Below are 19553 nucleotides of genomic sequence, written 5' to 3'. Positions count from 1 at the left end.
TTGAATCGTTTTAATTTCAGTAAAGAGTAAAATAGTCCTTTAACTACCATTATTATCCTGCACTACAGATTCTACCGATAAAGTTTTGATATATAACAGTCAGTTGCTCAATAAATTTTCTACTCTTCTTATCTAACAGCTTGGCGATATTACATTCCCTAAAGTCTATTTTTATGTACGAGAGATTAATAAAACATACTCTCTAATTCAAAATTTAGTATGGTCAATTTAAATGACCCTACTAAAATTATTCTAAATATTTCCTAAAATTTTTATAAAGGTACCTGAGCTAATACAAATTTTCGGTCTTTTATTGGTCTTTTATAACCATAAGCTGTACAGAAAAAAGGTTTGGTTACTCAAAAGCCTTGTGTATAATATAATCTATAAGTACCTATTGCCAATAAAAGTGAGACATTTTGCTTCAGTTTAATTCCAAGAATATTTTCCTGATGAATTTCATGGAAACTACGATTGTAGATTTGTCCATATGGTAAGAAGGTTCATGTTGTGTATCCTCAACAGTTTAGTTTAGTTCCAACTTATAAGGTGCAGTGTGCAATCTATTATGAATTCTAGTGTGATTATGGAAAATTTGGAAGTGCCGCGTAAACGCTGAAAAATCAGTTATTGAACACCAATATAATTTTTTTAAATCATTCAGAGACACAAATTTATGTAAAAGTGTTGATGACACAGTGGAATTAGTTAGTAGTACGTTTGGTGTCGAGGATTTACAGAGTTATTAGAGAAAAGACATGTGGCGAGTTCTAAATAGCAGTAAATAAATTTTGACAAGATGTAATTGTTACATGTCGAAGACAGGTTTTTCCAAATAATTCATCTACTGGTTCAAATCCATCAACAGGAAATGGGCGCAGATTGATAATAGCACACATCGGCAGTTCAAACGGTTTTGTTTAATGTGGTTTACTGTTCCGATGACTATTAAGAGGTTCGAACAAATGATAAATCTTCTTTCTCAGAACTGTATAGTAATGGATAATGCAAGTTACCATTCGAAAGTTTTGAGAAAATTGCGCAACCAGGTGGTTCAGAATTGGCAAAATTTAAAAAATATCAAGTTCCATTCCGGGTTCTATTAGAGAACAATAAAGAAAAATTTATAAAATATGAAATTGATGACATTGCATAAAATCGCGGAAAGACGGTGATTATATCCCCACCATATCAATGCGAACTAAACCTGATTGAAGTTGCAAGATGAAATAAAGAAGAAAAAATGTAGAAGTTGGACAATATTATTGATGAAAGGATCGTGCCACTCATTGTGTATATTGGTTGCAAAAGTTTATCTTCTGATTCCGATGCTGATTTGGTTTTGTAAGTAGTAGCTCTAATTATACTGGCGAGTTTTTATATCAAAATCTTAATGAAAGTGAGATTGTTTAAAAATCAAATTGAAAAAATGAAACATTTTAGAAAAAATTGCACTTTTTAACCTTCAGCTGTTAGGAAGTTTTAAGCAGATTAATTAGGTGAAGTATAAGTATGCATCCGATGTATTCGTTGTATTTATATAAAAGTCAGTTTTTCTCGTATTAACACCCAACATAACAGAATTATGAAAGTAGGAGAACTTAAAACAATTTATCAACATAATGCTTCAATATTACGATAGAAATCAATTATTTAGTATTGAAGTAGACAAACATTATTATATGGATTGATACTTAACTATATGGTCTTCATCATCGAATCCTGTATTCCTTATTTCACTTCCTACATAAAACTCAACCGCAATTATACCCTCTTCACCCTATCTCGTAATAGGTACAGTACTTGAACTGTAAAAATTGGACATTTTCAAAAAAAATATCCAGGCTACATAACCAAATTGACATCTTTCCATTACTTTCTTCAGAAGAAAAGACTCCCGTCACAACACATTTTTTGCCAGCCAGTATTCAATCTAAAATTTCATCAAAGAAGAATCAGGAACTTCATCACTATCACAATAAAAATGATTACGTTTTATTCGTCCTAGTTACTTTGTAAAATTTAAATACGTATTACAAAATTGTTCGATTGAAGTTGATTCTAAACTTGGTTGGAAACTATAACCTCTAGTCGATGCAAACAAAAAGATATTTTCAATATACGTTTGCTAACGTCTTCTACCAAAATATGGCCAAGATATAGAATCTTTCGTTTCTTCACGATGTTAAAGAGTTTACGCCTGATACGCTTGAAAATATCCTCATTCCTCACTTTGGCAGTCCATGGTATCTTCAGGATTCTACGATATACCCACATTTCGAATGCCTCTAATTTGTTGATGTTTTTTACCTTAAGTGTCCAACCCTCCATCCCTTAAAGAAGCACTGACCAAACGTAGCACCGCACAAGTCTCAGTCTAAGATCAAGATCAAAGTCGGTACATGTAAATACATTTTCAAATTTTATGAATGTACTTTTGTTGATGAATGTATTTTATTTTCAGAAGAATATAATTACTATGTGTTTGAATAGTACTGAACTACTTACTACTCTCGCGGAAATATTTATTTCACATGTATATAATTCCATGTAGAGTATTTTGACTAGTAACAATATACATTTTAATGAACATTTTTTTGTATACTATATTCAAAATAAAGACGAAAATCATCTTTAAAATATAGTATGTGATGAGAAAACCATCCCCTTCCGTGTTGAAGATTAATACTGATCTAAAATAAGTTGTTGAAAGCCTTACGTGTGTTCCTAACTTTCATACGTGTGTAGATACTAAGCCGATTACTGGATGGATTTCATCTGATTTTTTTTTCAATTTCGTGTATTTCGTTTATACGCAGATACTTAATTAAGTTGAGTAGCTTATAAGGATGCAGAACGTAGGGTAAGAAAATCAATTTTCAATTAATTTTCTTTTTGTTCCATAACTCTATTTCGGTTACTTGTGATTTAACAGAAATAAACTAATACTTGATTTATAAATTACGTACATGTATATGGCAAAAACTGCATTAAGAAAAAAAATTATCTCAAGAAAATGATAAATAACATATTAAAAAGAAACGGCGGAATCAAGGAATATAATCAATTGAGAAACAAAACAAATCCCAATCATCAAACTGTATAAAACCTTTCCTTGTCATACGTAAAATGACTTTATCAGCTATAGAATTATTTGAATAAATATAATATTAGAATATTAGAATAAGTCATAGAATCATTGTAACGATTGTGATGCTGTTTCCATTGGAAAGACACCTCAATATTGAGAAAAGTCAAAAATCATCGAAACAGAGTCGAATGCAAGAAAAAGAACATTAGAAATGGTTCACTTACAAAAATTTGTCAGTATGATCGAAACCGATTTTACTTTAGTGGTTGCTGAACTATTGGTTGATTTAAATATACAAATTGTCAATTTCAGATAACATTTTGATATCGACCGAAATTAGATGGAAACGTCGAGAGTATTAAAATAATGAATATTAACAAAATAAAAAAAACTCAATATTCAGACCATTTATCAGCAAAAACATATAAAAAGTAAAAAAATTAAGAGGCTAAAAAAATATTAGGGTCAACTCGTTATCCCAACCAAAATTTTTACAACGTCTTTGCACAACTATCCCGCTGTTTTTCATCTATCGCCTGTATCAAGTAATCTTCTAACTTATCAACTCAAAATACGGTTAGCATGACCTTCCATGCTGAAGGCATTTTTGGGGGCTGTGGTTTTCACTCGATATACCACCATTTTTTGCTGCCGATTGTCATTTTGAGTAGTTTATCTTCGACCTATCTTTCCTTTAAACATTGGATGACTTTTCAATATTTTTCTTCTAAACCTTTGAGGAACCACGATTTAATTCATCTCGTATTTCTACTGATTATATTTATGCATAAGTTCTTTTATATTTTATAACCCTATTATTTACATTAGTTTAGTATGTTTCCTCTTCTATTACTGCTTCTCATTTGTTTATCATTCTCAAATTTCCTCCTTTCACTCAATATCTTCGTGACGTTTTGACTTGTCAATCACTCTACATTTATATCTAGAAGATATTTTGTACAAGACTCTACATCTCATTGTTGTGCATCCAAAATACGTAGACTCTATTTTTCAGGGGTTTTTGTCATCTTCCGAATGTGTTAGTACTAATCCTTCTGGATACTTGTGTCCTTTGATGAAATAGGCCATTAGTAGAGTAGATACTCTCCTATTTTCACGGCTTGATCGCAGAATCTACAGTTATCTTCTTCTGCCATGCCTATTGTCTTAAGATGGTATTTGACGGGGCAGTGACCTATAAGAAGACCGACCACCAGTTTAATGCTAGTTTCTAGTTATCAGAGAAGTTCCTCAAACTTCTTAGCTGATATGGTTATGAATCTTTCGGATTGTCTGATGCCTGGAATGTTTCTCCATTGAGACTATATCTCATTCTTTGGATATTAGTTCAGTTCTTTCATGATGTCACATCTCATACGGCCACGGTAGGGCTCTGGTTTAAAGTATGAGGTCGTTGCCGCTTTTTTGGTAAGATTGTCAGCTTCCTCATTGCCTGGTATACCCTAATAGCCTCTTAACTGCATTAAGGTTATTTTATTTCTATTAGCTAGAACTTTTAAAGTTTATTTGCAATACCATGCTAGCTTGCACGTGCACTCGATAGATTTCAGGACCTTCAAGTCTCGACTATCGGAGAGAATATGAATGTCGTTTCTAGAGAGTTTTTTGTCAAAATACTTCTGATCTCATATTTTTCTATTGCTAGCAATACTACCTGAAATGTAGTGAGTGATTTTCCTAGTGGTATGGAGAGCTTGCATTTTGTTAAAAAATACCCAATCCAGCCTCTTGTACTAGTTTCAAAACATCTATATACCAGAAAAAGACATTTCTATCACTGTATGACTTTTCATTACTTGTCTTCTAAACCTTTGACAGACCACGATTTAATTCATTTGGTATTTCAACTGATTATATGTATGCATAAGCTCTCTCCTTCTACTCGGAATATTTCGATATTCTTATCAACAACTATGTATAAAAAAATTAAATTTGAAAATGTAACACTAGGCTCTTAATATTTGAAAACCAAAAATTCCAAGTTGACAAATACCATCGATTTCTCATTCCTCAATCCTTTATTTACTTTGGAAAACTTCAAGAACTGCTTATTTTTAAATGTCCTAATAAGAATTGCGTCCTATAAAACTCTACCAAGAAAATGCAAGATTTGCAAAAGGCTTGGTGCAACACCAAGATCACTTAGGACACTGCCAGGCCATGACTTTTACTGCAATGCAAAATCAAGACTAAGATCAAGACTACCCTACTCATTACTCATCTAATATCGACATTCAACTCACCTTGTAACATTAACAATTGATCTTGTTCACAATATTACATTCTTTGAGAATTTGTATTAAAAACAAATGGGTAATTTCAACATCATTAGGTATCTGGTTGGATATTAGGTTGTTCTAGAACGTATATTAGTAGATTCATGTTGATATCTTTCTTAATGATAGTTCGTTGAAGAGTATATCTTTTTCATACCTGTTTGTTTGCCTTTTCCTCCTATTATTTGCTCCATACCCAATCATTCGTAAAATTTCAATATTGTAAATTGTTGTTAATGGAAATACTCCGCAAATCAGAACATTTGTCAAATATTCAATTCAAACTATTGAATTTATTCCAAATTGAGGTATTTTATTGTTTGGCTGTTTTATCATTTTATCATAACATCAGCCGTATATCATCGGCCTTGTTTTTATTTTGATTGAAATTATTTACAAATTTTATTCTGATCTGTTTTAGTAGTGTTCGATTTTAAATAAGATAACATTTATTGCAAACCCCAAACATGCTTTGTATACAATCTCTTAGAAAATCTTTATAGAATAGCCACCCTATTGATAACTTGATATTTTTTTCATATTAGGTAGAATCTATCTAATATAACACACACAAAAGTACGCTACTGAACAGGCATTCAAAAAATCGTCATTGTCACTTTGTTAAATTATTTTATACCCTATGTACTCAAACTAATTTGATCAGAAGCATCAATGAATAAACTACAATGAAATAGTGTTAGACCCTTGAAACCCCGGGTGGCAGGTATAAATATTATGGATTTTCAAGTAGTTAACTATTGTTAGACTGTTAATCTCCTTGACATGTTGATTGAATGCATTTGAGGTTTTCTAGGTATTTGTACCTTTTAAAATGTTTTTATAAAAAGATTTTAACATTTCACTTGATTTTCTAAGCCACAGCTGAATGATAAACGGACAATGAGCTTATCTGTATTTTATTTTTGTAGTGAATTGCTAATAATTCACAGCTCTGTTGTCTGTTTGTTAACGGTGTGAAGTAATATAATAAGTACATAAAAGACTTAAACATACGACAGTGTCAGATTATAGAAAACACAAATTTCATTATATTATTTGAAAAATAATATATTTTTTAACAAGTGGTAATGAGGGTCATAACTTACGCCTGCAGCTTGTACTATAAATCATCAAGTGAGTAATGATCATTACTACAAGTTGAATACTATTTTTTATCTACAATTATAACAGTTAATACTAAGATACAAATAAAATTATATACAGGGTGTTTCTATATTCGACCGACAACGCTCTACCACAGAGAGATCTCAATAAATGATTCGAATACGAACCCTTACGGGGCTTAGTTGTTGAGATATAGGGTGCTCAAAATTTCAAATCAAAATAAAAAATTGCCATAAATCAAGAACGTATTGAACTAAGCGGTCAACAGTTTGCACTTACGCTTAATCATTATTCAAAATCAAATGAATAATTAATTAATTTGTAAAATACTTACGTGCTCGCATACTTTTGTTTAGAGGCAAATTTCTACAACACCGTTCATTTTAGTTCCATAAAAGGTTATTAGTTTCTTAATTAAAAATAATCAGGCAATTTAAAACAAAAATAGAAAAAGAATTTGCTCCAGTGGCAAAGAAAATAAGGAGATAAAAGTGAAAACTAACACAAACAGCACGCCACTGGTTAAAGTTTTCCAAAGTTTGTTTTTGTCAAAATATTACTTTATTAAGGAGCATATTGGTCACCAAATTTGAAAAAAATTTAAAGGCATTCTTGATATATAGCAAATTTTTTATTTTGATTTAAAATTTTAAACATCCTATATCTCAGCAACTAGGTAGTGGTAGAGTGTTGTCGGTCGAATATAGGAACACCCTGTATAATTATTTTAGTTATAAATAACAATGCTAGAAATATGTTAGTTATAAGAACAATAAAATTAACTGTAAAATTTGAATACTAACTAGTTGATGTGTTAAAGAACTGTATGTTTTATTTCTAGTATCTATCTTATTATTTTCAGAATTATCAACGTATCCTTCAGCCAAGCATCTATTAATAAAGTAGCCGACGAACGACGAAAATAAATACCTGTATATACCTAGGTACTGTACCCCTAGTTAGGTGAAGCCACTTTTGTGAAAGAAAAAAAAACACTTGATTTAAACGAAAAATTAAGTATTTGGATTTTTTGGAGAAACCCATGAATCTCTACAGTATAGTACCTTATAGTTGTACCCATAATAATATTATCCTGTTGCAATGAATTAAATACGAGTACAATGTTGTCATCAGAGGAAAAAGTTTCTATAATTCAGTGTTATGGAACTGGTGAAAAATTGAAAAATATGGTTATTGCTTTGTTCTATGAAAGGTATCCAAATACTGCTAGGCTTTTGATCAAAATATTCCTTACATCAGGAAGCATAATTCGTTATAAAAAAAAGATACAGAAATTTATGATGAAACTGATGTAGGATCTTCAGTTGGTTGTTGTAACGGCAATGGTGGGGAATTGTGCGCATTATTTTAAATAAAACTTCATAATCAAAATCTTTTTATAAAGTGTTTATTAACATATTAAGTTTATTAGAATATTTTAAATAAACAGCGCAGAAATAACATAGATAAACTTCAGCTCAATCAGCATTACTACATGCTGCATGATTCCATTTGGAATAAATAGTCAACGCATCTGTACATAGTTTCCTATTGCGCCCGAACTCACCACAAATGCAACATATTTTATTAGGGTTATCTCTACATTCAATATCGTCAAAATTTTTAATATCGTCTGGTCGTCGTCATCGCAAACAGCTTTGCTAACATAAGATTCACAACTTGTTTCTGATAACCTTCTCTTTGTTTAGTTTCATTTACGGTGCAAACTTTTCTGGCTGCTTCAGGTGCAAAATCATCCTCGGTGAATTTATAAAAAAATTTTATTTTTGACTAGGTCATTTTTGGTTGTAAGCTCACGATATCTTTTATCAGTTTTTGACTACGTTTTGTTAATATTTTCTATTCTGTATTTGTTATTTGACCGTCTTCTCAGTGAAATGTTATTTCAGATGACTGATTCCCTTCTAGTCTAATTCTTTGAACTTTGATCTGCATTAGTAAATTTGAAACTCACGCACACACAAACACACACACAAACACATACATACATATACAGTATTCAAAGACCACAATCCGAAATACGGACATTTCATATATCTACGTTGTATGTATTTCTTCAAAATTCCTTCCTGTTCTTTATATTATGAGTTAAGCTGTCGAAAACACAATAGACGGATTTGTATTTAATAGTCATATGGAATTTTAATCAACAAAGCGATAATTAGCCTCCTATATACGAATGATATGGCACAAACTCAAAAGACTGAAAGCAGATGCAATATTAAACAATGTTTTAGCGTAAATAATTGGTTGAGTTTGTATTATTATCGATTTCAATATGTGAAAAGTTGTGGAGTGTATGCGGCCGAATGTTAGAGAAACCTATGTTAGAGGCCCAGTGGCACACACAGAGGATGAGAGGTATTATTAATATATTTTTTTCTCAATTTCCTAGTGTTATGTTTTCTTTGGTATATCCAATATAGGATATACATTTTATATATCATCGTTGAAAAAATAGTCCACTTTAGTTAAATAAGCAGGTAGCAGGTGTGAGACATATTTAAGTAAGTCATTTAAATTAAAGAACGGCATCCCATATTTCTGTAATTAAAGACCAGTCTACAACTAATAACATCTATAGAAAACATTAAGTAACCGAGATTTTAAGATAAACACTGCTCGAAAGGTCAGATCCTTTGATTAGTCCGTGATCTTTTGTTCCGTTGGCATTAGTATCGTTATCTAGTATCTTTTATTTAACAGCGGCAACTGATTTGTTGTTAGTCGGAACTTACGGAAAATACGTATTATGTTAGGTGCACAATGAAAATTAATTTTTGTTTTTGTTGTCTCATCAAGCAAGTTACACTTTAAATGGATGAGTATAATTCGAGAGAAATATTGTTATTTGTTTCACTTTTTTAATAGATATGATTTAGAAGTACATAGTCTAGGAAATACCGCTAAAAAATAATTTAAAAAAGAATAATGCAGATATCTTTTACATCTACGCCAACTGTTTGTGTCATCCGTCATTTTGTCAGTTCATCTTAAGTGAATTCAACCATCGGATAAAGAATCTGTTATTAGTTTTGCATTGCAAATGGAGTTTCACCTGCAGAATGGTGATGCAGTGACATTATTAAAAACATGCTCGATTGAACTATTTTAAACATCATTAACAAAATTTTTGGTCACAATTCGACAAACTGTTCCAACAACAAACGCTTTTTCCTGATACGGATCCAGGCAACTTTTCAATTGGAATCACCCATTTGAAGCACCCGTTTCCAGTGGATGAAGAATGGAACATTTGACATAAATTCCTAAAATAATGGTTCTTTGAATGAATCATCTTGTGTTCAATTGGTCAATAACAAGTGATGCTTTGTCATGAAATAAGAGTAACGAAAACAATGAACAAGAGAGATACTGAGTGATAACAAAGTGATAATAATTATAATTGAATCAGTCATTTTAGGAACAACTCATGTTCATTTTTGGCCAAAACTGAGTCAGACATTAAAACACCGTAGTTGTGCGACTTTTTCTTGTTCTATAAAAATAGAAATTGGCGGATTTAACGGTATTAATCACTATTTTTCTTTCCGACTTTGGTGTAATCAAACGAAAAATTGAAATTACTGACGGTATTTACATAGTAAAATAGTGAAATAGTAGAAAGTAAAAAAGTCATGTCAACTTTTACTTTTAGTTTCATTACTCCATAATAAACATGTGAACCAAGCTGAAGTTGGTGGACTAAATAAACAAATTTTGGCAGGAACTACTTTATCAAAAATCAGTGCCTACCGGAAAAATCAATGACTTTGTGAGAATCGAAGCCAATATACCGGTAAAAATTGACGATTGGCTATAACTTGAATGACATTGAACTGTTTTGACAAACAATGTTTTAAAAATGTGTATAAGTATATATTATTTGAAAATACTAATATTTATTAATAATATGAATTGTTTTGTCTTTTATTTTATACGTGATAACATATCATCAACAACAACAACACATCTCCAACGACGTCTATAATTTTAATAAATATCATAATCAATGGAATTTGATTATTTTTGGTAGAATTAGCTTCCCAAATTCCTGTAAAAATAAAAAAGAATTCAAAAAATATATGATGTTAAATTATGGACCAGTTTTTTTGATTTCCTCAATGTTTACTTTTTTGGATGCGAGTTGGTTCTCAAATTCTAGTGGAAAATTTTTGTTGAAATCAGGTGTACCTATCGACTTTTAGGTTATTTAGCATTCAAAAAACTGAATACGAAAGAGACAAAATTCAATCAAGGCATCCAATAAACAAAAGAGATACTGACTACATAATAACCATTGCAATTTCAGATTATAAGCTTTTATTTCCATTTGTATCTCGACATTGTTTTGCCATATCGTCGGAATAAATCCTAATAAAATTATGAATCAATGAAATATTCACTCAAGAAGAGACAAAACAGAGAAAGAAATTTAAGGGGACTCCGGTACATCGACGTTTAGGATTCTAGAAAATAAGATATGAAAAAGCAAACAACAAACTAAAAAGGAAACAATAGGAAACATTTAAAGAAGAAAATAATGAAATGTATGACTGAAATAATAGTAATTATAGAGAATGGTTCGATTACTGAAATGAAGATAGTATATAAACGCTATGTTATAGAGACAGAGATTGCTAACAATTATTCTGGCAGTCCTAAATAGTAGATTAGTTAAATTTATTTAGTGTAGCATAGACAAATATCCAAAATATATTTCGTTAGTTTTAAAATTATTAAATTTTACCATCATATAATAACATGCTGAATAATCACGATCAATTTATTATTTTTATTATTATTGAAGTAAACATCGTGTTTAATAATACAACCGCCTTTGTCTGCAGCTCTAGACTGTGCGATTCCATTTCGCTTCTATCGCGCTTGTCAATTCTCTGTTACCGATTTAATCAGGGAATGGATTATTTTCCGTTGGTGTATATCGCGTCGGTTATATAGTGAATCCCTTTATAGAGCTCGATATTTTCTACGTTTCTATAGCGAGAACGAAAAAATATAATTTTTTTTCGCATTTTCATTATTAGTTTTGATATTAATGTTGTCGTTTCTGCTTAATATGGAGTTGAAAACTCAAATAAACTTAATTTGCAACCAAAAAATCAGCGAATGTCCAGAGAAAGTATATAATTTCGAATGAATTCAATAGTATAAGTACTAGTTTTTTAAGAAAAATGCTCATACTCGATTAGCATTACCAATATCGACTTTTTACATACAATAGTAACTTACACAGTTAATCTCAATTTAGAGATATTAAATGGTAACGCTGTCATTTTTATGGCTATTTCTATAGAGTGTGTAAAGTTGTATGTAACTATTAAATATCAAATTTTAAATCCTAACTAATTATAAGGAATGAAGGTAATTATTTAGAAGTGGGGCTCCACCCCAAACTTTTTTGCTGCTCTTCAGATCCTTTTAGGGAATGAAATAAGTTGTGTTGAGGTTTTTTTAACATACAATAAAAAGTTATTGTTATTTATTATATGAATTATCAACAATTACAAAATAATTAACAATTACATTTAATATAATCCACGAAATTATAAGTATGATTAACTGTCACGTCCATGATACCTATAATATAAAATGGAAGAAATACATAAATATTTCACGATGAGCTCCCAACGCTTGACCTAATCTAATTTAACCTAAGCTTATCTAACCTAACCTAAACTATCCTAGCCTAATCTAACCTAACCTAACCTCATGTGCTATTGCCCTAGATTATCTACCGCCTATTCCGATATGATCGGAAAATTATTGACATTCAATATGCATAAGATAATGATTGTTATAACGGAAAATATGTGTCTTCCCCACCCTTAAAGCACTTTCGGAGCACTAAAAAAATTTTTGGAGTGTGTTTGGGGTGGAGCCCCAATTCTAAATAATTACAGAAATTGAAAAGTAACAAAGTTATAAGTTGCAGTTCCGAAAATTTCTAATGACTTTTGAACGATTTTTTGCTATATTCATTCAACATTTCCCAGTCTGGTCTTTGCTGAGATAATGCACATCTTCCTGCTCCCAATTCTATGCTGAATGTGGGTTCTAATAATTTCACATATTTTAGAATTTTAATCACAAACATATTCCCAGAAATATAACATGAAAAACTATAATTGTTGTGAGTTTTAATGTAGATCATTAAATGGATGCTACAGTATGTATTAAACCAACTGCATTTTGTAATTTAAGTAGATTTCAAAGAAAACCAAGTGGAAACTTAGACCGAAAGATTTGTTAGATATGTAAAACAAAACTTTTATATATATATATATATATATATATATATATATATATATATATATATTTCTGATGTAGTGTAAGAGTCATTGTGATACAATTTTCTTTTGGTCGGTTTGCAGCTGTCTATCAACAGTGGCGGCGCCCTGTACGAGGTGATATAAAAATTATGTACTAAATTAAAATTATGCATTCTAAACCTCTCTAGAGTACTTTTTGTCAGTGTTATATCTTTGTATTTCTATATCTCTACACGATTTTCAGAGCATGGCTGTGGTTATTATTATTTATGGATTTCACAATAAGTTTTCTACTTGTTGACTTGGAAGATTGGTATTTTTTTATATCTTTGACTACTTAATGAACGACTCGTTACGTTAGGCTGTGAAGACACTTTTGATCTGTTTCTATAACTATGATAGTTAAAGCCCTACGCTCCCTCCGACCAAGTTCCAACAGTAGCTCCCACAGATTACCAAAAAAGCCAATGAGTTGAGGTTTATAATCTTTTGTTGAACACCATAATGAGCCCCTCGCATATTTGACCCATTATCAAAGGTTTGTCCCCTGCAATTGGCTAAATTGAGGCTTTTCAAGCTCCTCTAGTAAATAGTTGGTAGAACCCTCGGTGCTTGTATCAACTGCAATATACTCAACAAAGTATTGTTTTCTTAATATATTTTCTCTTATTTTTTATACCACGTGGTTTGACATAAGTTGGATAAATTCATTTTGAGTATCTTTATCTAAATAATTGTTTCTGATATTTTCTTTCTCTAAGATACTATTCAAATGTCCTTTTAAAACAGGGTCGAACTTAGCAATAAGCTTAATTGGATCTATGAAATTATCACTTCTCTTCGTATCATCTGGGAAACTGGTTTCTTTGTGTGTGTGGGTGTGTGTGTGTGTGGGGGGGGGGGGGTGTATACATGCCAAATTATAGAAGGCCAGAAATTGTACAACTGCGACTAGTCTTTCCATGATATTTCTCTTACATTGAGCTTATGATCTTCCTCTCAATCAAATCATTTAAACATTAATTGGCTGTAGACTTGTTCATTTCATGACATTTCAGAATCATGCTCAAGTGTTGCCAATCATCAGTTCCTCGTTTAGAAGTTAAAGCACTTGCTGGTGCATTTTCGCTGTTCAAAAATATTCTGCATGCAAAACAGTGCACAGAGTCATTAGATTTTAAGTAGAAAAGCTACCGTCTTATATGATGTCAAGGACATTTCTCAACAATTCTAATCCACTCATTGGTTAGTCTGCCTGGCCATAAATAAAGATCGTTTATATCGTGGTTTTAGATTTCATAATTTTCTTAGGGTTACACTGCTCAGCTCTGTCTTGTTCTGATTCCAAAGGCAAATCTTACGGGTCAGATAATTTTAAAACATTGAAACCGTGTAGACAATATTTATATACATATTTATTTCTTTATGTAATACTCATTTTTAACTATAACATTGAAGTAACTTGTAAAGAATAATGTAAATATTACTTTCTTTCCCAAAAATACTGACAGATTGATAACACCTCCAAGGGCCTCGGAAGGCGCGGGGCTCCGTACACATGCCTGGTGTCCGTCATTGTCTATTAGGCTAGAAGCTTTATATGACAAGTTATTTGAAGATTAAACTGACTTTAGTACTACAGTACTACAATATCTGATGCGAATTAAACATATAGCTATTAAATTATTTTTAGTAAAACAAAAAAAACAATGGCTAAGTTGGAATTTATGGAACCGTTGGCATACTGAATACACCACAACTACACCAACACTCAGAATTACACTGTCTAACGCGCGTTTCGAGAGCCAAGTTATCGTTTTCAGAGACTGAGAGAGAGAGAGTTTTACCTTCATGTCTTAACTTAGTTAAGACATGACTTTTTTAATTTCATTTTTCTTGTTATTAGTGAGGAATAAGAATTACATATTTGACTGTTATGTAGACTTCTAATCCTTAATAAAATAACGTCAGATCCCTAAATTGAGAATCACTGTATAGATCATTTTTGTAAGTTAAAAAATCGCGATTGAAAATACCATTCTTCGGATACGAGCATTTTTTTAGTAGGTAGTATTTCAATGGTGGAATTTATTTCAAATGAATTCGCTTGTTATAATTTTTGACATAAAAATTATCACTAAGTCCTGTATTTCTGTTGTATTTCTACCGCAAGAATTTATTAAAACTGAAAAAATTAACTAACCTCAATGGAAAATAATAATAGAATATCAAGTTAATCAAATGGTAGCCATTTTACAATTATTGTAAGGGTTACGATGTTTCTTTTTATTTCTACAAACTTTTTTGGATTTACTCCAATCGTTTTGTCTTTAATCAATTTGATGATCTCTTCTTTCCATTATCGGTCCAATTGTTTGAGTAGCCTTTTGCTATTGTCGTTAAAGTTTTCAAAACATGTCATCTGTAGATTAACAATTAGTTTCAATTGTGCGATTAGTATTACGTACAATCAATTCATCAGATTTTGCGGGACAAATAGATAAAACATCGCGACTAAAAGCAGGTTTATCGAGATAAAGAACTTTTCATAATGGTGGAAAAAAGATATTTGACACGCACCTAAGGATACTGATAAAATTATCTGAACGTTCGAGAAACTTCACTCAATTTTTCCAGTGGACATGGTTTTTTATAAATGAAATGTTGAAAAACAAATAAAACACTTTCACAATCGGTTCAAATAACATATTCATTTGAAAATGAGTTAAAGTACAAAGATAAATTTTTATTAATTTATATCTGCTTTTACCTCTTGGTACCTATTTCCTCTTTATTTAGTAGTACGGTTTTTATATATTTCATTTACATCACTACTCCAAGTTTATTTCTTTTTCTCATGTGGTCTATAATTATCAAAATTAAAACCAAATGTGAAAAAAACATTGTCGCAACTATTCGGTAAGAAATTTTAAATTAAAGATATACCGAAATAATTGACTATATATGTTCATTATATTGAAAAAAAAGTTTCAACCTGATTGAGATTACACAATGACTTTGAACTTTCAAATCCTTTGCTTTTCTATCACAATTTTGCCTGATATAACTCCTTTTTCCTCACGGTCTTCTTTCCTTTCCAAAACAAAATATATACTTACCTACAAACATAATTTATAACATTGACTCTCTTCCCTTTCTTTAGTTTCAAAGTTCATAATTGTTATTAGAAATAAATGATACACAAAGAAACTATTAATTTATAGGTAATAATTACCACAAGCAATTGGACAATCTACCCATATTTTTGTATCTAAACTTACGAATTTTGGGTATTGATGCCAGTTTTTGAACAGTTTTTGAACAATGTTTATCCTTGATCGATTTTTTCATATTCTCTCTTGAATTAGAACTGATAGTTTGTTACTCTTTTTTTTTCACTAATTTATCACTTCACCGTCTATTACTTTTAATAGGTAATCTGTAACACTTGTCGATATATAAAGCTTTGGTAAAGTAATGCACCAAAGTCAAAAAAGTAAAACGTCAAATTTTTCGAAGTTATGATGTCGTCAATATTTTTTTAAATGGGAAGCTGGATTTTTTACATTATTTGATAAAGCTCTGAATAACTTAAAGAGTCGATTAAACCAAAACTTCAGGAATTATTCAAACTGTGCCCCATTCATTATCTGACATAGACCAAGACGCTGGCAGACCTAATTTACAGAGTTTTAGATCATCTGCAGCGTTATACAATTTCACAGAATTCCAAAGTCTTTCTAAATCATCTCCTAAGAGTTCCTGAACAAGTTGTAGGTACTTTATATGGATGCAATTTTCCTTTACTACAAACGACTAACATTTTGTTGTAAGACAATTTCTGTTGTAGTTTCATAAGGGTTGTCTTCTAATGAAAATATCTAGCTTTATATCATCGTTTATTTAAGAGTTTACAGATTTGGGAGCATCCCTCACGCTTCCCGCTTCATTAATTTTTGCAACAATACTGTGCTTCTAGCAATTGGAGGTTTTCTAAAATGCGTTTCTTCTAATAAAGCGCCTGCTTCTTCATGACTTCAAAGTCTATCATCGTAACCTATAATCATTAGAATTTCTACACCTACTTACTCTTTCGCCTATAGTCATAATAATAAAGTTGGGATGAAGTTAATTGTATGACAAACAGTTGTTTTTGAATTTTTTTCAAAAATGACGTAGTACGTTTGATTAATTTTGCGCATTAGGTACTTTATCATAACTCTGTATATAAGTATGTATTAACCGTCAGTTGCATACATATTTAGGTATTAGTTTGTGGCTTAAATATTGAATAATACATAATTTCATTGATATACTTCACATTCAAACCAAAATTTATTTACAGTCTGTATTTTTTTCATAATTTGGAATTATTTGGGTTATCGACTAAATGCTAATTTTGGGAATGTAGAGGATTTCTGTGTAAACATAAATGTAAAGATTTTAGGGTTGTTACTCCCCTTTGTTGTTCGATAAAGGAGGTATCTAGAGACTATTTCCAGTTTAACAACATGGCGAGGCGGGGTTGTAACAGTTGTAGAAGGGCTCTCTCATTTTTCATTGGATGCTTATGTTACCACCCACTTTGTGTTGGCAAATATTGGTCGACAAATGGTTAGTATTTGTTCTAATGTTTGGATGCCCTGATGGGTTATCACTTGTACAGTATAGTTGACTCTCTTATGAATGACAGATCATGATTAATGATATACGTGATCGTTTATTTTCGCAGCAACAAGTTTAAATTAAATAGTGCTTAGTTGTTTGTTTGAGTGTGTTTACGTATTTATAATAAATAGAACTGAAATAATTATGTGCAGCAACGAAAATTCAACGAATCACGCGTCACAGTCGAAGCTACCCGCCAGATTTACATTTGATGCTAATATTCCGAGAGCTATATTTCCCATAGATCACTATAAGCTACAACTTTACCAGTACGCAGTCGCCGAACGTTTACGATATCCATTACTAAATCCTTTTCCATCGACATTGACTTGTTATCCTTTATTACCCAGATCGCTTCAACCTGAAGAACCAAAACCGCAACATAGTTATATCGGATTAATTGCAATGGCTATTTTGAGTTCTCCGGATACTAAATTGGTATTATCCGATATATATCAACATATTCTAGATAATTATCCGTATTTTAGAACCAGAGGACCCGGTTGGAGGAATTCAATACGACACAATTTATCATTGAACGATTGTTTTATCAAAGCTGGAAGAAGTGCAAATGGAAAAGGACATTATTGGGCTATTCATCCAGCAAACGTTGAAGATTTCAGAAAAGGCGACTTCAGGAGGCGTAAAGCTCAAAGAAAAGTGAGAAAACACATGGGACTGGCGGTCGACGAAGATGGAGCAGATTCTCCCAGTCCTCCACCACTTTCAGACAGCCCTTCAGTAATACCTGGTCCTTCGACGTCAGTGTATCCGATGGTTTCATCTAGACATTCGACACGAAAGCGGCAGTTCGATGTTGAATCGCTTTTAGCACCAGATTCGGGAGACGAAACGAACGAAGAAGACATTGATGTAGTTTCCAGTGAACATCAAGAAAAAACTGAAAACAAGCAACAGTGGCCGATGTTTCCAATAGTGGATTATTATCAAGCTCTACTCAATACACCGTCAATACGGCCAATAATTCCTGATACCAATATAGACAACTCGAAGTAATATATGTATATTTAAGTACCAAAGACAATTAAATTGTTTAGATGTCCATCAGATATTTATCCTAGAATTCTTTGTCATTGTAATTTATTTGTGATATTGATTAAAAGTGTTTACGGTAATCGAACCAGTGTAAATTGAATTGCCAGAAATGAGTTATTATTTCGCCCAAATTATCAACATCAAGAAACCCTTATCTTAATATGAACTGGACGCAAGAAAATGCCGAAGCTGATTATTATTGATTCGTAAGTTATTGAAGATTATTTTGTATTATATTGTTCATTCCAATTACTGAATCACATCACTAACTTATGGAATAAAGATATTCAATTCCATTTTCAATATACTACTTACCTAAGTACATTCATTAAGTAAATCTAATTACTTTTCGTATTGCTCCTTTTTTATTCCAATATTCCTGTTTTTTTAATTCTTTCATCGATCTCTATACCATTATACCTACCCGTAATCTAATAATATTTAAATGGTTGTATAATTGATTTTAATAATCAACACCTTGATTGATAATAGGTATGTACTGAAAATTCATATTATTATATTTCTACACGTTAGTAAATTTATTTCAGAGACATGTTTTTTTATATATTTTGGAAGTATTACTATTCTTAAAACAAATAATTAAACAATCAAACTTGTCGTGAGCGTTTTCTGCCAAACTCAATTTATTTTTTTGTTGCCAACTTTCAAACAATGGACTAAAGATCTAGTTTTATAATTACTATAACATTCTCCGTTTTCTTTTAATAAACGTTGAAAATAGTAGACCCAAAAACATTGTACAACTATCACTTAAAATATAAAAGATTATTCGTAGTTATTGAAGAATACAGTGTAACTTAGAGAACGTTCTCAAAACAGTCTGATTCATCTTGGTATTTACAGTCAAATTTCATATTTCTTCATCAGAAATACCGCTGCCCTCCTACAGAACGAATTTTTGAAAGAGTACGCCAAAAGTGCTCACACGGATCATAGCCAGTCAATTATTTTTTGAAATTATAGCGTAATTATTAGTTTGTA

At 31.2% G+C, this 19553-nt stretch overlaps 1 protein-coding gene across 1 annotated transcript; it reads left to right on the top strand.

Moving 5' to 3' along the window:
* The first annotated feature begins 17534 nt into the window (after positions 1-17534).
* On the top strand, positions 17535-18636 carry LOC130895349 (forkhead box protein L3). Its single transcript, XM_057802588.1, has one exon. It carries the CDS (start codon positions 17640-17642, stop codon positions 18510-18512), a length of 873 nt encoding a protein of 290 aa, XP_057658571.1. The 5' UTR covers positions 17535-17639; the 3' UTR covers positions 18513-18636.
* The last annotated feature ends 917 nt before the right edge of the window (positions 18637-19553 follow it).

Source organism: Diorhabda carinulata, chromosome 1, assembly GCF_026250575.1.
Source record: "Diorhabda carinulata isolate Delta chromosome 1, icDioCari1.1, whole genome shotgun sequence".
Lineage (NCBI taxonomy): Eukaryota > Metazoa > Arthropoda > Insecta > Coleoptera > Chrysomelidae > Diorhabda > Diorhabda carinulata.
The sequence above is the reverse complement of the archived record's forward strand: the minus strand, read 5'-3'. Positions and strand labels throughout refer to the sequence as shown.

Coding starts and splice junctions, on each gene's coding strand:
- LOC130895349 (XM_057802588.1), top strand. CDS start 17,640: ATGTGCAGCAACGAAAATTCAACGAATCACGCGTCACAGTCGAAGCTA.